General features: G+C 41.9%; 1 protein-coding gene across 1 annotated transcript in view; it reads right to left on the reverse strand.

Moving 5' to 3' along the window:
• Mllt3 (MLLT3 super elongation complex subunit) overlaps positions 1-14,345 on the reverse strand; it is a 273,764-nt gene extending 259,419 nt beyond the window's left edge. The window contains exons 1-2 of the mRNA XM_090330052.1: positions 14,203-14,345; positions 12,433-12,613 (exon numbers count right to left, since the gene is read on the reverse strand). Coding sequence (XP_090186178.1) covers positions 12,433-12,613; positions 14,203-14,214 — 193 coding nt within the window. The 5' untranslated portion in view covers positions 14,215-14,345. The remainder of the gene's footprint in view (positions 1-12,432; positions 12,614-14,202) is intronic.
• Positions 14,346-17,410: the final 3,065 nt, after the last annotated feature.

Genomic DNA, 17,410 nt, shown 5'->3' on the forward strand with positions numbered 1-17,410 from the left:
CTTATTCAATTCAAAAATACTTTTATTTCTCAGGTCGGAGCTTTCTGTCACCACTGTAAATATTTCTTATATAACATATATTACATTTGACTCCTATTTTTTTTAAGTTCAAAGTCTAATTGTTATTTTATGGACAAGGTCGGAAAAAAAATAGAGATGGCTATAACTTCACAACTTAAATATAACTCTTTTAAAATATCTCCAAAGAATAAAAGATACAAAATCAGAAAAAAAAAGAGGGGAATTCATTTTTGCCTATTACAAAAGCAATGGGAAATGTGCTTGTGTCAACAGACACATGCTTACTGCTAAATCCAAGTGGTGAATCTGCTTCTATAGTTAATTCTTAAGAGTTATAAAAGGATGGGGAGTGTGGCCTACTAGAGATAAGAGTGCTTGCCTAGCTTGTTACCACATACATAGAAAAAGCTGAAAGTTGTGCTGAGGCTCAAGTGGTAGAACTCTAGCCTTGACAAAGTCCAAGCACAGTGCTCAGGCCCTGAGTTCAAGCCCCAGGACTGGCCAAAAAAAAAAATCCAAAAAAGAGTTACAGAAGTAAGTTACAGAACAATGATTTACTACTCATTGTTACTATAAGAAATTCACCTTTAGCAAATAATTATAAATAATTTACTATTTAGTAGGATGAAAACTGCTGTCATGACTTCTAAAATCCTTTTTCTGACTTGCACTATCTGCCTTTATAATACTGCTGCCAAAAACTTGAACTGTCTAGACATTATACTGATAAAGTTATCAGGAGGATATATCTTATTCCATGTATAATTCTAATGTAGCCTAAGAGAAATAACAGATACAGAGGCAAGGGGAGGAAAGTTTAGGACAGATCAAAGCATGTAAAACAAAACACCTGCTGTTTCATTCGCCATGTGAAAAAAGCAGCTTTCTGCCAGTAAGTTACTATTTTTATTCATACTTGGGAAAAGTCATGATATGACCATTTCTAGTATCAAGAAACCAAATCTCAACAGCCTAAACTCCATTTCTCACTTCATACAGAAGTCAGAGGAAAAAAAGTTGATTTGTAAAATAGGATGTTCCTTCCATAACAATAAAGACTTTGTTATTCAGCGATAGATACTTATGAAGAATTTGGGGTAATAATTAGATGACATGAAAGGTATACATGGACCTTGTTTTAATTATTAAAAGTGTCTTAAGTATTTCTCAAAATGAATAAATATCTAGAATAATTAGAAAGCAGTAGCCAGGCGCAGTGGCTCGCACCTGTAATCCTAGCTACTCAAGGGGTTGAGATCTAAGGATCAGGGTTCAAAGCCAGCCCAGGCACTGAAGTTCATGAGCCGCTTATCTCCAATTAACTCTTCAGCCTTGAGCTGAAGAGCTCAGGGACAACTCCCAGGCCCAGAGTTCAAGGCCCACAAACAACAAGAAGAGGAAGAGGGAAGAAGGAAGAGGAAATAAGAAGGAAGAGGAAGAGGGAAAGAGGAAGAAGTAGGAAGTAGAAGAAGGAGGAGGAGGAGGAAGGGGAAGGGGGAGAGGGTAAGTAAGGGGGAAGAGGAAGAAGAACAAAGTAGTCTCTTTCCAATTTCATCTTTGAAAGGAAAAGGAGAAGTATATCCACAAGGTAAAAAGTATCATGAAACTAGATTTGTAACTAGACATATTAAGAGGTTAGTAATTTCCTTTTTACCTAGACCACTGCTATCATTTTTAAGATTTTAGAAAGTTACAAATTTTTTCTTTCTTTTGGTCAACCATGGGGCTGAGTGTTGTCCCTGAGCTTTTTCACTCAAAGCCAGCACTCTAGTAACTTTGAGCCTCAGCACCACTTCTGGTTTTCTGGTCATTAACTGGACATAAGAGTTACACAGACTCTCCTGCCTGGGCCAGCTTTGAAGCGCGATTCACAGATTTCAGACTCCTGAGCAGCTAGGATGACAGACATAAGCCACCAGCATCAGGCTAAACTTCAATTTTTAAAATAAATATGAATGCACAAGACATTTGGCCTGATAGTTAAAAGAAACAAAATAATTTACTAGTTTTGAGAAAATTAAAAAAAAAACATTTAACTCTGAGACAGATCAATCTTGTAATACGAGTTAAATTTAATCATCTTTATAAACAGCATGATTTATAAATAGCATTTTTATAAACAGAGTATAGTTTTAAATAATGTGGCCTCAGAATCAGAAGTAAAAGTAGACCACAATTTTCTTTAATAAAAAATGATAGTTTGGCATTGGTGATTCACACCTATAATCCTATCTACTCAAAAGGTCGAGATCTGAGGATCACAGTTCAAAGTCAGCCCAGAAGGACAAATCTGAGACAAATCTAACCACAAAAAAAAGCCCAAAGTACGGGGCCAGGAGTTTGGCCCGGGTTCGATTCCTCGGTACCACATACATAGAAAAAAGCTGGAAGTGGTGCTGAGGCTCAAGTGGTAGAGCTCTAGCCTTGAGAAAGTCCAAGGACAGTGCTCAGGCCCTGAGCTCAAGCCCAGGACTGGCAAAAAAAGAAGAAAAAAAAAAGCCCAAAGTAGGGGTGTGCCTCAAGTGGCAGAGCATTACCCTTGAGTAGAAAAGCCAACTTAGCATGGAAGGCCCTGAATTCAAGCTCATACACACACACAGGTGCATACACACATGCACACACATGCATGCATGCATACACTCTAACTGATGATGGTGTCTTGGTTTCATCCAGAATGTCATCATCTTGCTATATAGCAGCTAAGTCATGACAAATGCTAGCCTTATACATTCTTCTAAAATTCCAGTAATAATGGCCTTCTTTGGGCCTCAACCACTACAATGATTAATATACTATTTCTTAAAACAGGTCTCTGGATACTTTATGTAACTGCAACTCTGTCCTAGAGTGAGGTTAAGTCAGAAGATAAAGAGATAACTATCATTCTGCAACAATTTTTAATGGCTTATCTCAAAAGAAAATCCTAAATGAATCCACAAAATGAACTTGACATTACCTTGAAGTTGCTATAGAACTTTCTTCCCTTAAAGTAGCATCTACCGCCACATTTACCACCACTCAGTTAACTCCTAGATCATGTTATTGCTGAATAGCTGTCTGCTAGTAGAAGTGAATAATTACTCAAGATTTTTAAAAATAAACACTGAACACCATTTATTACTAGTTATCTTTGCACAAGCACACTTGTGACTCACTGTGTCTACATGCAAGAACACTCCACATTTTGAGACTTCACATTGAGTCAAATGCTAGGGTAAATAAAGATGAAGAATCTCAGTGCCCTTTCCACTTCTAAAGGACACAAGCCCATATTTGCCTTATTTCCTACAGTCTTCCACTGTCTTCTGCAAATGTAAAATCTGTTAATCAAGTAAAATCAACAGATCTACAAAGTGAATTTTTAAACAAAAACTCTAAAACCAAAGAAGAAAACAGACTATTTGGATATTTTCAAAATAAGTTAATAACAATATCCTAGGAGGGCCAGGAGTATGGCTTAGTAGTAGAGTGTTCACCTAGCATGCACAAAGCCATGGGTTCAATTCCTTGATACCACATACACAGAAAAAGCCATAAGTGGTGCTGTGCTCAAGTGGTAGAACAGTGACCTTGTAAAAAGCTCAAGGACAGTGCCCAGGCCCTGAGTGCAAGCCCCAGGGCTGGCAAAAAAAAAAAAAAAAAAAAAAGTCCTGGGAATCAGGGGGAAAAAAGGATGATCATCTCAACACTTTCTTCAAGGATAAAATGTTAATTTTTTTAAACTCTAAGCTAGACATAGAGTGGCATACACCCATTATCCCAGCTATTTGGGAGGCAGACACAGGAGGATTTTGAGTTCAAGGCTAGCCTGGGAAAAATTAGCAAGACTCCAACTCAAACAAAAGGAAAGGAGGTAGTAAAGAGGGAAAAAAAGGAGGGGGGAAGTAGCTAAAAATACAAAAATTACAAATAAAAAGGCTGGGAGGCATGGCCCAAGTGGCTGTTAGGGATGCTAGATTTAACTCTTAGTAATGCAAAAACAAGAAAAGGAAAACTAACAACAAACAGCATAAAAACATAAAATCCTCCCCACCAGGAACTACAGAACTGCAAATAAAAATAACAAGGCAATTTTTATCAACTAAATATTAGAAACAAAAGATACTGAAATAGTCAAAGTTGGGATGGAGGGGCCAGGAGTTTAGCCTAGTGGTAGAGTGCTTGCCTAACATGCACAAAGACCTGGGTTCAATTCCTTGGTATCACATACATAGAAAAAGCCATAAGTGGTGCTGTGGCTTGGGAGGTAGAACTCTAGCCTTGAGAAAGCCCAAGGGTAATGCTTAGGCCCTGAATTCAATTCCCAGGACTGGCAAAAAAAAAGTTGGGCTGGAGGCATGGTTCATAATAATACAGCACCTGCCAAGAACGCAAGAGACCCTGGGTTCAAACCACTGAACACAAATAAATAAGTTAGAAAGCAAAATAGCCTAGGATGGCAAAGATGTAGAGAAAAAAATCACTAATTCTCTGACTGAGTAGGAATTGTCACAGCTACTTTGCAGAAGAATCTGACACTGCCTAGGACAAATAAAAATGCACATATCTACAATCCAATGATTCCAATTCTAGACCTACATCCAAATTCTTGCACATTTGCTTGAGGTAACATGTACAAAATGCTCACTGCACAGAATAAAAAATATCTTACATATTTAAGAGGTGAAAGAAAAGCATAGAATTTGTTCCTATGATAAAATGAAAGAGGAAATTAAAGAGAATTAACTGACTCTATACATAACATATGGCCAGTTTCAAAAATATATTGAGTGGGAGAAAAGAAGCAAGATTATGAAAAAAAGTTTAGTCATGAAAATATTCTGGAATAGTAGCAACCAGGTCAACATTCTCAATCCTTTTGTAGTGCATGAATTACATCAATTGAAAAAAGTTGACTTAGTATGAAACTCTTCATGTTGACTGTTTGACACTATATATTACCATTTATAAGTAGTATGAATGTCAAAATGTAGATGTATTTTAAAAAGGGGGTTGGGGAAAAAAAGTTTGGGAAGCACTTGAAAATGTTCGTTATATCTTTAATACTTAAATCCCTCAAGTCAAACAAGCAATCAAATATGCCAAAATATAAACATGTGTTCAGTTGTAGTAGTGGGGACTTTAATTTTTTGTATTATTCTTTGTGCTGTCCAATCCTTTATTCTTTTTATTAATTCCGAGAAATAAAGCAGCTATGAACTACAAAGGTCATTAAACCAGCACAATGCAAAAAAGCAAATGGTAAATAAACAAATGAAAAGCTATGCATATTAAAATAGGTAGGGTTTTTTAATACAGTAGATTAGGAATTTTTTTGAATTTTATGAATTCCTAGTCTTGGTAACCATGTGGGGAAATGAGCTATCTGTTAACCCCTGGGTAAGAATACCCTAGGGAGTTAACATTTTGGGGAGGAAATTGACAATTCATATGAAAATATAACATCTGTAGGCACTTTTTTTATATATAACTATCCCCCTTTTGGAAAATTAGTACAAAGAAAATTCTTGGAAAAAATCTTCAAAATAAACATCAAGATGTCTGTTGCAGCATTATTCATAACAAATTAAAATTGGTAATAATATAAAGATCCAAATGAGCTGTAGTAAGTCCATATTCATGTAATACTATGAAACAGCACTTGAAAAAAAGGAAATTTTACAAACATGAGGATAGGAATGTTCATCCCCTTTATCCTCATTGCCAAGAAGTGTGTTGGGCTAATAGCAAGAGCTCCAAAAATTATGCACTGTTCAAACTGCTTTTAATAGTTAATATTTATGTGTATTATAAGGATGATTTGATAGAATCATGCTCACCGGACGGTTAACTCTGGTTATCTATAAAACTTCTTTCCTTATATTTTTGTGTGCATGCTAAGAGAGCATTCTACCACTAGGCTACACTCCTGGCTATGGTTTGATTTTTTCTTTAAGGCATGTAAATCTATTTGTCCTTTAAAACATGAATATAGCTATTCTGCCAGCATAAGAGTCCAGGAGACTTTATCTCCAATTAACTATCAGAAAACTGAAGTGTCACTGTAGCTCAAGTGGTAGAGCACTAGCCTTAAACTGAAGAGCTCAGGGACAATGCCCAGGCCCAGAGTTCAAGCCCCACGACCACCACCACCAACAACAAAATCATGAATATATAAGAGTTTTTTGGAGGGGTGGGTGTATTCATGCCTATCTAATACTAGGGCTTGAACTCAGTGTAAGGCCACAGTACTCTCTCTTAGCTGTTGTTTTTATTGGGGGGCAGGGAACTGTGCTGGTTCTAAAGCTTCAACTCAGGACAGGGCTCTGTTCCTGAACATTCTTTTATTTTCCATCTATTTTTTATTGTAATAGAGGGGTTACATTATATTCACCAGATAGAAGGTGCATTACTTCACAAACATTGATACCCTTTCTCATGTCTTGGTCCCCATTTCCCTCCCCGCATGAACATTCTTATTTAAGACTAGGGTTCTACCACTTGAGTCACAGCTCCACTTCTGGATTTTTTTTTTTTTTGGTTGTTAATTGGAGATAAGATTTTCCTGCTGTTGGTAGCTTCAAACCATGATTCTCAGCTCTCAGCCTCCTGAGTAGCTAGGATTACAGGCGTGAAGCACTGGCACCAGCTTCTCCCTTAGCTTTTCCTACTGAAGGCTGGTCCTTCTGACTTTCTTGCTGGTGAATTGGATATGAAAGTTATCTCAGATTTTTCTGCCTCAGGTAGCTTCACACAAAGCTCTTCAGACCTCAGTCCTCAGTAGGAAGGACCACAGGAGTGAGCCACCAAGGCCTTGCTTATATGGGTGCTTCATAAAGGTTACAACTATATTATTGTGGCAGGTGATTTCCCAATTTCTAAGGTATCTCTTCTGAAAACTGCAACTACCAAGAGATAAAGACAGAGACAAAAAGAGACTCAGAGACAGAGATACATAGTTGGAATCATCTATTGTAGACAATCACATTAAAAAGAAAGAGGCCAAGCTTAGTTCAAAGACAACACAATGGAGGGAAACTTAAAAACACCAAGAGAAAGAACAAAACCTCTTTAAGGCAAAATTATTAGCCAATTGAGAATTCTGCCCTGCCAATCTTTCAGATAGATAGTTTACAGAGGCTAGCCCAAAATAATGATAAAAATAAAATACTTCTGCAAAATACTGACAACATACCATGGAGGCAAATGGTATAAATGACATCAAATATGACTCAAATTTAGATTAGCCTTCCTGTAAAAATAAATTGTGATAGTTGTTATATATTGGAATATCAGGAACCAATTACCTTAGAACATCTATGTTTCCTTTTTCTGTTAAATTAATATTTTATTATCAACAGTAATAATTTTTAAATAATTAACTTTAATGTACTTATTGGACCATTTATCTGCATCAAATTATGCTGAACTTTCTGACAGAAGTTCTCAAGAATATAGTCTGGGAATTTCAATGTCTCTAAGACCTATTCAAGGAACTGACAAAATTAAAACTACTATCTTAAGCTAGGTGCCAGTGGCTCTCACCTGTAATCTTAGCTACTCAGGAGGCTGAGATCTAAGAATTGTGGTTAGAAGCCAGCTGGGTCGCAAAAGACTATGAGGTTTTCATCTCTAATTAATCACAGAAAAATTTGGAAGTGGCACTGTGGCTCAAAAGGTAGAACACTAGCTTTGAGCAAATGGAGCTCAGGGACAGCATACAGGCTCATAGTTCAAGCCTCAGGACTGGCAAAACAAAACCAAAAAATTGTCCTTAATAACTCCAAGACATGCCTTTGTCATCTTCATTTCTTTAGTGGTCATTTAACTTTTTCAGAGGCCACAGGCAATGTGATAACCCCACAGGTTGAACACACAAGTGGATATGCAGACTCCCCTGTCATCAATGAATCCAGATAGTAAAGAGATTTACAAAAATAAACAATACTATTTTTCTCATTTTTTTGTTGTTTTGGAAAATAGTTTTTCATAAAAACAATGGGTTTTCACAGGGAATAGGATAGTTTTATCTTGAAACACAGTATTTGTCTAAAACGTCTATTTTAATTTAGTAGAATAATAGATTCAACTTTAGATCAATTCTTTGAAGCCCTGTCTTGATTTATAAGGGTATAAATAGAACTTACATCTCATGAGTTTAAAAATAAAGGATTTATATTTAATCTTTAACTTATAAAGTTGCAGTTTGTTACTCTCATAATGCAAATGAGAAAACAGAAAAATAACTTCCCAAGATCATTCAAGGAAACCCTTAAACCAGCCTTTGTATATAAGTCTATCTGTAATTCCTGATCTTAACGCCTCTTCAATATTAAACAATGCCTACCCAAAATAGTTAAAGATCACTCTTTACACATTTACATGCTAACCTCTGCTAAAAGGGCAAAATTCCACTGTCTCTCTGTTCTTTCCTTTCAGTTTTACAAAGTAATATGTGCTCATGATGTATGGTATTAAATTTTATTCTTCTAGATCAAGCAATACAAAAGAATAATCACGTCCCCACAATACCACAGGCACTCAATGAAGGAAACTATAGATGAGACTTTGGTGCCCGTTCATCCAAAACTTTTATTTACACATTCACACACATATATTCACTGTGTGTGTGTGTGTGTGTGTGTGTGTATGTGTGTGTGTGTGCGTGCGCGCACGCACATGCACACAACTTTAACTCTGAACCTGGGCACTGTCCTTGAGCTTTTATGTGCAAAGCTAGCACTCTACCACTTGAGCTACATACATCTTTACTTTTGACTTTTTGGTGGTTAACTAGGGATAAGAGCTTCATGGAGTTTTCCTGCTGGGCTAGATTCAATCTGAAATCCTCAAATCTCAGACTCTAGAATACAAAAAATTACAAGCTACTTTTTAATCTGAAGCCATACCTCTTATACAGTCAGAAACTTGTAATAATTGGATACTTGAGAAGTATCTTCTGGGAAATTCCTAGAACCACACAAAAGTAACACTCATTTATACATTTTAATGGGTTTATACCTTTCTTTTTACTTTATACCTCTACTGTAAAAGAGAAAAATATTCTAAGTACCCACAAAATTCTGAATAGGTGCCTTGATTTTTTTTTAAGTTGTCCAAATTCTCTCAGATGAAAATCATAGCTCTGTAGCAAGGCTAGTCTCAGATGTCTGAATCAAAGAAAAGTTGTGATAATGGGCTGATTATATTTTATCTGCCCACTCAAAGAACTAAAGACTTCAAATTAAAGCTATCAAATCATATCAATGACCAAATTAGCTTACACAAAATAGTAACAGATTTCATATCATAAATGTCAATTGAACAGATTACAAAAGTAAGGAGGGCTGTAACTGGAAAGAAAGTTCTCTGAAATTCATAATATTTTAAATAAACTGTTTTGAATGTGACTGTTCATTTTAGTCATGTCAAACTAGCATAAATCTTTGACACTAAAAAATAAGATTAGTGTCTTTACTACTAAGTAGATAGCTTAATAATGCATCACACTGTAACCTGCCTCTTCTATATTGGCTAACATATTCAAGGCTTCATTATTTCATTAAAATCTCTTGTTCTAGTGTAAGCTGAGGGTCTCCCATACTTCTCTGCAATAGTAAAACCTCATTAATTAAAATTCAATTAGTTCTGAAATGGTGTATGTTATTTTCCTTTGGTTCTTCCTCAACAAGTTCTCATAATATTATTGTGAAGAAAAGGAAATCAACCTGAAAAGCAATTCACATTTCTAAACCACAAATTTGTAACACTAAAGATTCAGCCATCTTCATGGCTGAGCAATTTATGCTGGGTTCTAGGGTTCATCTCTGATTATCTGCTACTGTATTTAGTGAAGATGATTTAACTTGTCACTATTCCTAGCCCTTTACAGTTATTTTGAGTATGAGCATTTCTTTTAAACATCTGAATGCAGACCTTTCCCAGTTGGTTTTATGTAGTTTCTCCCATTTTCAATGGGCAGAATTTTATCCTCCAACTTATACATCTACAATTTAGCAAAGTATGGTATCTTTAAAAAGGTAGCAGAAGTAGCCATAGAAATACCTGGCATTCTCGGTCTCCATTTATTCTTATCATTTGGAAAAAAAATGAAACTTTACAGCAAAAAAATAAGTCTCAGATTAAGTGACATGTTTGGTGTTACATGAACTTACAACTACCTATTCCCAATGAGCAGAAAAATCTTCCCCTGCAATCTGAATCATGTGTAATTACAGTATGACAAGGTCTCTCCTGGGCCATGTAAGCTGGCATTTTTCCCAGGACTTGTCACATCATCGGAACCACACATACAAATAAAAATCCAAAAATAAACATTTTAAAACAATGGCTTATAGACTTCATAAAGAAAACCCCACAGTTGAGAATTTTTTAAATGTAGAGTCCAAGCACCAGACTCCCTCACTAGACAGGTGTGAAGAGACCTTGCTGTTACCAAGTGGCTTACCACACCTAGCAACATCTCCCAGGTGTGGGCTTTTGTGGGCAGCACCCTCAGGTTCTCGCAGGCTGCACAGAGAATCATTACATACAGGAAATGAAGGGAAACATCACCACAAACACTCTCTGTAGCAGTGTGTAAAAAACAGAAGAACATGATCATCTTTAATTTCATAATGCCATTTGTTGATTGTCAGGGCGTCTAAACAAAGTTACCAGAAGAGCCAACTGAGTTAATCTTCCTACTACAATGAATATTGGGGGGGGGGGTGTTATTAAGTGCATTTCACCTTGAAATGAACAACAGCTAAACAGTAGTAATACTGTGTATTAAGCATCTCAGAAGGTGGTTTCTTTTGTTTAAACTCCTCTGCAATGTCTCTACGGACACATGGAAAGAGAGAGAGATTCTGAAGAGCATCATATTCAACCTTCTGCAATGACAAAAACTTGACAGTGCTCACCCTTACCACAGCTCTGAAGAAATGGAAAGTATGATATCTCTCCTTACATTTTTATATAAATTCTAACAAATACTAAACGTTATTTCCTAAAGGCCATGCACATTCCTAGTCCTGGATGCATTTATTAACCATTAATGAAGCCCATCAAAATTCAACCATTCAGGTTTTCAAGAGAAGCTACCACCCAAGCCAAAAGCACAAAAACACAATCACCCCTCCCATTATATAAATACTGGAAACAAAAATAAGCACCAACACAAACTCTGCCACCTCAAAAGCACATAACATTTCTCCTTTCTTTATTCAGCCCTGAATGTTCAGTAATTTCCACGTAGCTCCAAGCCGAATGGATTTATTATGATGTTACTCTAAGAAACTGCAGGAATTCTAGATGCCAATAAAGATTACAGATCAAATGGAAGATAACTACTAACCATTGTGTCGACTTAGATAAATAAACCTGCACACAAACAAAGCACCTTATTGTATTTGTACTGTTACCTCCCCTAATCCAACTAAAACAACCAGGCAGTAGCTTTCCAGAGACTGAAGGGAACTGAAGCCAGGATTTCTTTAAAAACAACAAAAAAAAACCCTTCAAATTTATTTTGAAGTGACACCCTTTTATTTTTCCCCAAATTGTCCTGCTCTTTATGGAAAATGTTTGGGGCTGCAGAGGCACTTGCAAACCAGGCTCAAGGCAAAGAAGCAAGGTGGAGGACTGAAAAAAAAGCAGGGGACAGAGCTTCATGTCTCTGAAACTCAGCCTGAAACCCATAAAGGAACCCCCTCCCTGAGGACCACATCAGACAGACACTTCTGACCACTGCTCAAAATCCAAGGAGCAAACAAATGCCACGGAGGGGCCAGGGCATGGAAGCCCCCCAACAAGGTAAAATGCCCACTGGGGTAGGTGTGTGGTATTGGCTAACCTCCCCCAAAAAAGAAAATATATAAGCAACCAGCATCCAATGCCTCACACACAGTGAGGAAGACAGAAGACACCAAGAAGAATCGACTTCTTATGACAGAACAATAACTACATGTGAAGCATTCTTTACTGATAGCACAGGTAAATCTCTTATTTCTCCAGGAAAGGAGAGGGGTGGGGAGGCGCAAACTGTTTATTCCCTCCAGCCCCACACCCCAAAACCTCCAAACCCAACAACTAATTGCACCTTCCCCACAGAACCCGCAGCTAACCCCCAGAGGACCACTGAGGGATGGTTTGGGATGAGTAAACACCCGACACCTGAAGGTCCTTTCTCTATGGTGACTTTCACCAAGCTGAAGTCACCCTCGCACGCCGGCGGGCTGGAGCCCAGACCTGGCCAGCGCGGCACCGCGCACCCGGGTCCCCAGGCTCAGCCAGCCAGTGATCACAGCCCTGGGTGCGGGTGGGGGGGCAGGGCAGTAGGACCGCCCGGGCCAAGCCTAGCGATTGTTGCCTCCCGGAGCAAAGACGTTTAAAAAAAAAAATCAAATCTCTTTTGTATTCGAGCCCTACCTCTTTTTGGCCTTGGAAAGCTTTCGTGCAAGTGGAAGACGACTTTCTCCACAAAGTGCTGTATGTTACTGTGCTCCGGGCCGCGCACGAACACCATCCAGTCGTGGGTGAAGCCCTCCACGGTGGGTTTTTTCCTCACCTGGGCGCGGTGCCCCAGCTCCAGCTTCACCTGCACGGCACACTGCAGGCAGGGGGGGAGGAGAGACAGCCGTGAACAACAGGAAGGCGATCGTTCGGTTCTGAACATTGCGCCTGACATAATTTTTCCCCCTCCTTGAAACGCACATAAAAGGAAACGGCAGTGCCCTCCGCATCCACGTTCCACGCGCGTGGGCGCACACCCTCCACCCCCCCCCCCAGACCGCGCCGGGCCCGTCCCAGGAGCCCAGGACCCCGCGGGCAGGACGGCCGGGATTGTAACGGAATGTTACCCCCAGACGGGAAGGGGGTCTGTCGGGGTGGGGGTGAGAACGCAGCCGCGAGAAGCAACAACAAATCCATCGGACACAAATTAGGAAACAATTAAGAGGCGAAGCCGGGCGGTTTCCCGGCGTGGGAGGGGAGGTGGCTGCGAACACCCGGGCGGGAGGAGGAGGAGGAGGGGGAGGGAAGGTTGTAGTGAGTCCCTTCCCCGAAAGTATCACGGCGACAAGCACACGCCGAGGAAGTCTTTGTGTACGTGTATGTGTGCCTGCGAGTGGAGCGCAGTGCCAGGCGGAATGGAAACTACAGGCAGCCCGTACTGATGGGCACAAACTCCCGTGCTCTTTCTTACCAGGGGGTTCGTGCACAACAACAACAACAAAAAATGAGACGTCCGCGCACACACACACGCCCGAAGGAAAACACCCCGAGGCATCCGTAACTTAAAGCAGCCGCAACCCCCTCCCCGGAGAAAAGCGGACCCCCCCCCTACACACACACTCCACGCGATGGGAGAAGCCGGCAGAACAGAACCCCCGCAACACACTTCCAAGAACCAAAGTGGTCCCAAAGTACCTCCTCCCTCCCCCACCCTCTGCCCTCCCCCTCACCAAAAAAAAAAAAAATGAAATTCAACGAAGCAGGGCGGCGGGCGGACAGCCGCCGAACCCCGGCTTGGCGCACACGGGGCGCTGGGGCAAAGTTGCGTGCAGCCCCGCCGCTGTCAGCCCGCACATTCCGGCTCCCACGCGCGCGCGCGCCGGGGAGAACGCACCATCGTAGCCTACGGCCGCGGAGCTTTACGGAGGTGCGGCCGCCCAGGCTGCTCGCCGCGTCCCCGGACGGTGCCCGCAGCTCCCGGCGGCGGCGGCGGCGACGGCGGCGGCGGCGGCAGCGGCTGCGGCGGCGGCGGCTAAAATATGGCTGAGTTATTATTCGCCTCCTTCCACCGTGTCTGAGTGTGTGAGTGCGCGCGTGTGAGCGAGTGTGTGAGTGCGCTTCTTGTGATTGCAAAGAGGCGAGGAGGGAGGGAAGGAGGGAAGGAGGGAGGCGCGGGGGGGGTGGAGGGGCGAGCGTGTGTGCGTGTGTGTGTGAGTGTGTGTGTGTGTGTGCGTGTGTGTGTGCGCGCGCGCGCCAGGGGGGTGGGGAGGAGGGGAGCCGAGGCTGAAGGAGAGGCAGCAGCTCCCTGCAAGCCGTACCAACCTTTCTCTAATTGGAACCGCGGAGCGAGCCCTGGCGCTGGCGCTGTCTGGGCTGCGGCATCGCCGGGCAAAGGAGGGAAAGAGGGGGTGGGGGAAGGTTCTTTTATTATTAATAATAATTATTATTGTTAATGCGCGTACTTACCGAGCTAGCCATGCCTGGGGGCCCGGAGAATTTTCTGGGGTGTTGTGTGGTACCCCCCCACACACCCCTCCCCGTCCCGCTTCAGCTGTAATTCATGAAGAGGCAGCTATGAATGAGAGCGCGCCCAGAAGCGGAGGGTAGATGGCGGACATTCTCTGCCTTTTCCCCCCCACCCGCCCTCCCCGCCCCGTCCTCGCTCGCTCGCTCGCTTATTAAACTCAGCCCCAAAAGCAAAAGCAGCAGCAGAAGCAGCAGCAGCAGCAGCAAGCTCCTGGGCCAGAGGATGAGTCCCGAGCATGCGCCGTGGCGCCTGACACCGGGGCTTCCAGCCGCACGGGGCGGAGGGAGGGCGCGCGGGCGGGGCGGAGCGCGCGGGGAGGCCGTGCGAGCGAGCCAGGGGGAGCTCGAAAGAGCCAATCACCGGCCGCCTCCCGAAACCCCGGCGGCCCGCAGCGCCACACTGGAACGCCTCGCTTAAAGTAACAGGTTCCTGATGGGGGCGGGGGGGGGGGGCGCAGGAGAAAATGGAGGGTGAGTGAGGGGGGGGATCTTGGAGTCGGGAGAGAGAGGGGCCAGCTGGGGAGCCATCCCAACCCCTGTGTAAACTCCGTTCGCCCTACAATAAAAAACGGATTAAAACTGCTGGAATGTAGCCACTGCCTTGAGCTCCCAGCAGCCGGGGAAGGGATGTTCAACCCAGGCTTTGGCGTTAGTTAGCGTGTCCGGGGGTGTGTTGGGTGGGGGGAAACTTTCTTTTACTTGCCCCAACGTATTTTTTGTGGGGTGGTTGTGTGTGTCTGTGTGTCTGTGCGCGCGGATGTTGGGGTGGGGGGGGAAGAAAAAAATAAAGCAAGAGCGCGCACCCACACTTACTTAAAGAGGGCGAGCGAAATGCACCCGTCCCTCCCCATAGCAAGTACCCAGCTAGCCCGGCTTGACAAACTCAACCCGAGAGCGTCTCCGGGCCCCTTCCTCGCGCTCGCACCAGCCCCCGCCCACCGCCTCGCTCCACGCTCTCGGGGCCCACGTCGCCGCCACCGGAATGGTTGGAAAGGAAATGAACGAGCCACGAGCTTGCTTTTGCCTTTCTAGGGAACGCCTCCCTCATTGGGTAATCTCGGACTGGAAGCTTCACCCCAGCGGTGCCCAGGTGAAGGCAAGACACCTGGGAGTGCCCAGCGCCGTCTCTGGGGGCGCGGGCTCCGAGTTGTTTTTCCCCGGGACTCTTCCTCCTCTGACAGCCTGCTGGCTTGCATCAGAACCGAGGATCGTCCGCGGAGGTGGTCAGGATGCTCTCGGCGCCCGGGAGTCTTAAAAGAGCAGAGAAAGTTAATACGCACTGTAATGTGCACAAATTAGATTATAATCTTTAGGCGTATTGGTGACAGCCAACGAAATCCATTTCTGGGTATTAATTCACTTAGGCTCCCGGCTGACCACCAGTCTCAGAGACTCTCTTCTCCAATGTTCCCATTCTCAGTAGACGCGAATAGAGTGGTGGGCATGGTGTGTGGGTCTCCAGAAAACATTTTCTTTAGAAATGTTTATAATCTTTTAAAAGGAAACGAATAAGAACTAGGCGATTGATATGAAAATCAAAGGTGGGTGTAAATTTGATTCTTTAAGATCCTTGCATCTTAGCTCTTATTCCTAGGTTGACTGGACATCCGGGCTCCTTTAATGTTCAGTTCTCCCTGCTGCTCACGGAGAAAAATAAATAAATAAAATAAAAAAGATAATGAGAATCAGATTGTAGAACTTCCACCCTGCTTTTAATCTCCAAGCCAGCAAACTTCCAGCTCTCCAGTGGTTTAAAGTGATACTGTTTCTCAGTTACAACCAAAACAACTTCTGTGGAGGATCCCAGCCTTCACCAATCCTTGACAGGTTTAGCATGAAAAGGAGGAAATGACTGGGCGGGAGGATCTTAATCCAAATGCAATGGCTTACATTTCTCACCAAAATACACAAGTGCTTATCATCTTATCCGTGTTCATAAGTACACATCACCAATGATGTAGCTTTTATCTTGTAGGTATGTGTAAAGCTATGCCTGATTGCATAAGGACTAACTTTAGGTACACATGGACAAACTGTGGGTCTAGTATCTAGGTGAGAGGTGGATCTATCTGCTGTGCATTATTAAATGTTTTATAAAATGATTGAACTAAAGAGAGATCCTTTGGAATGATATGACTGGGAACTTGATTGGATCCATTAGTAAAGCCCTTTCCAGTTAAGTAATAATTATTAGCAATGAGTGTGGCTTAGAACCCAAGTGAGCAATGAGAACCTGATTCCTGTTTGAATTGATTTCAGAGTTTGGCCAACATCTCTTTATGCTTTGCCCTGATTTCCTGTAATTCTTCCCAGAACACGAGGATAAAGGAGGTTGGTTTTCCTTTGTTGAATTAAACTTTTGCTGAATTCAGATTCCTGCAGTCAGGAATAAGCCAAAGTCTGAAAGGTCTATCCCCAATAACTCTCCTTCTCAAAGAATCCTTTGATATCCGGGACTGGTGATTCCCATTCAGTAGACACTAGAAATTGAAATTCGGTCAGTAGATGGCGCACAGATTCCTTCCACCACGTCCTTATGTGACCCCCCCCCTTAAACAACAAAAAGACCAGAACCAGTAGAAAAGACAGAAAAGGAAAACATGACCCGGAATACTTTAGATTCAACTTTGAACAAAGAAATTCATGCTAATCTTTCCACTTATAATTCATATCTATTTTAAGAAGTTAGTTTCTTAAAAAGCAAAAAACATCCTTTTTTATTTAACCAATTTAGAGATCTTCACATTTTAAGTGAGGTATAAATGTGGAAAACATCTTTGGGTATTCAACAGTATAACTATTGAAAAAGCACTGTTGCATAATTTTTAAGACCAACTTCAGTACTAATTCTAACTAATAATAGCAGTATTTAAAATTAAGGTGAGGAAGGGTTATGCCTCCAGTTATTCAGAGTACCAAACACGCATTCTATGAGCTGTAACACAGTATGAAGCACTGTGGGGCTAATTTGAGGAGCAGAAGAGAAAAATAATTGTCATCTTATCAAATAAGAATAGTTATGAGAATGAAAAATGGCAGGGTCTGTGACAGATCTTATCTTCCGATCACTACTGCCCACCCCCATCACCACTCTCCTAGCACTCATCTTTCTGGTCTCAAGATTTTAATTTCCAAGCATTTTGCTAAT

This window comes from Megascapheus bottae, chromosome 3, assembly GCF_031878675.1.
Source record: "Megascapheus bottae isolate mThoBot1 chromosome 3, mThoBot2.hap1, whole genome shotgun sequence".
NCBI classification, from domain to species: Eukaryota; Metazoa; Chordata; class Mammalia; order Rodentia; family Geomyidae; genus Megascapheus; species Megascapheus bottae.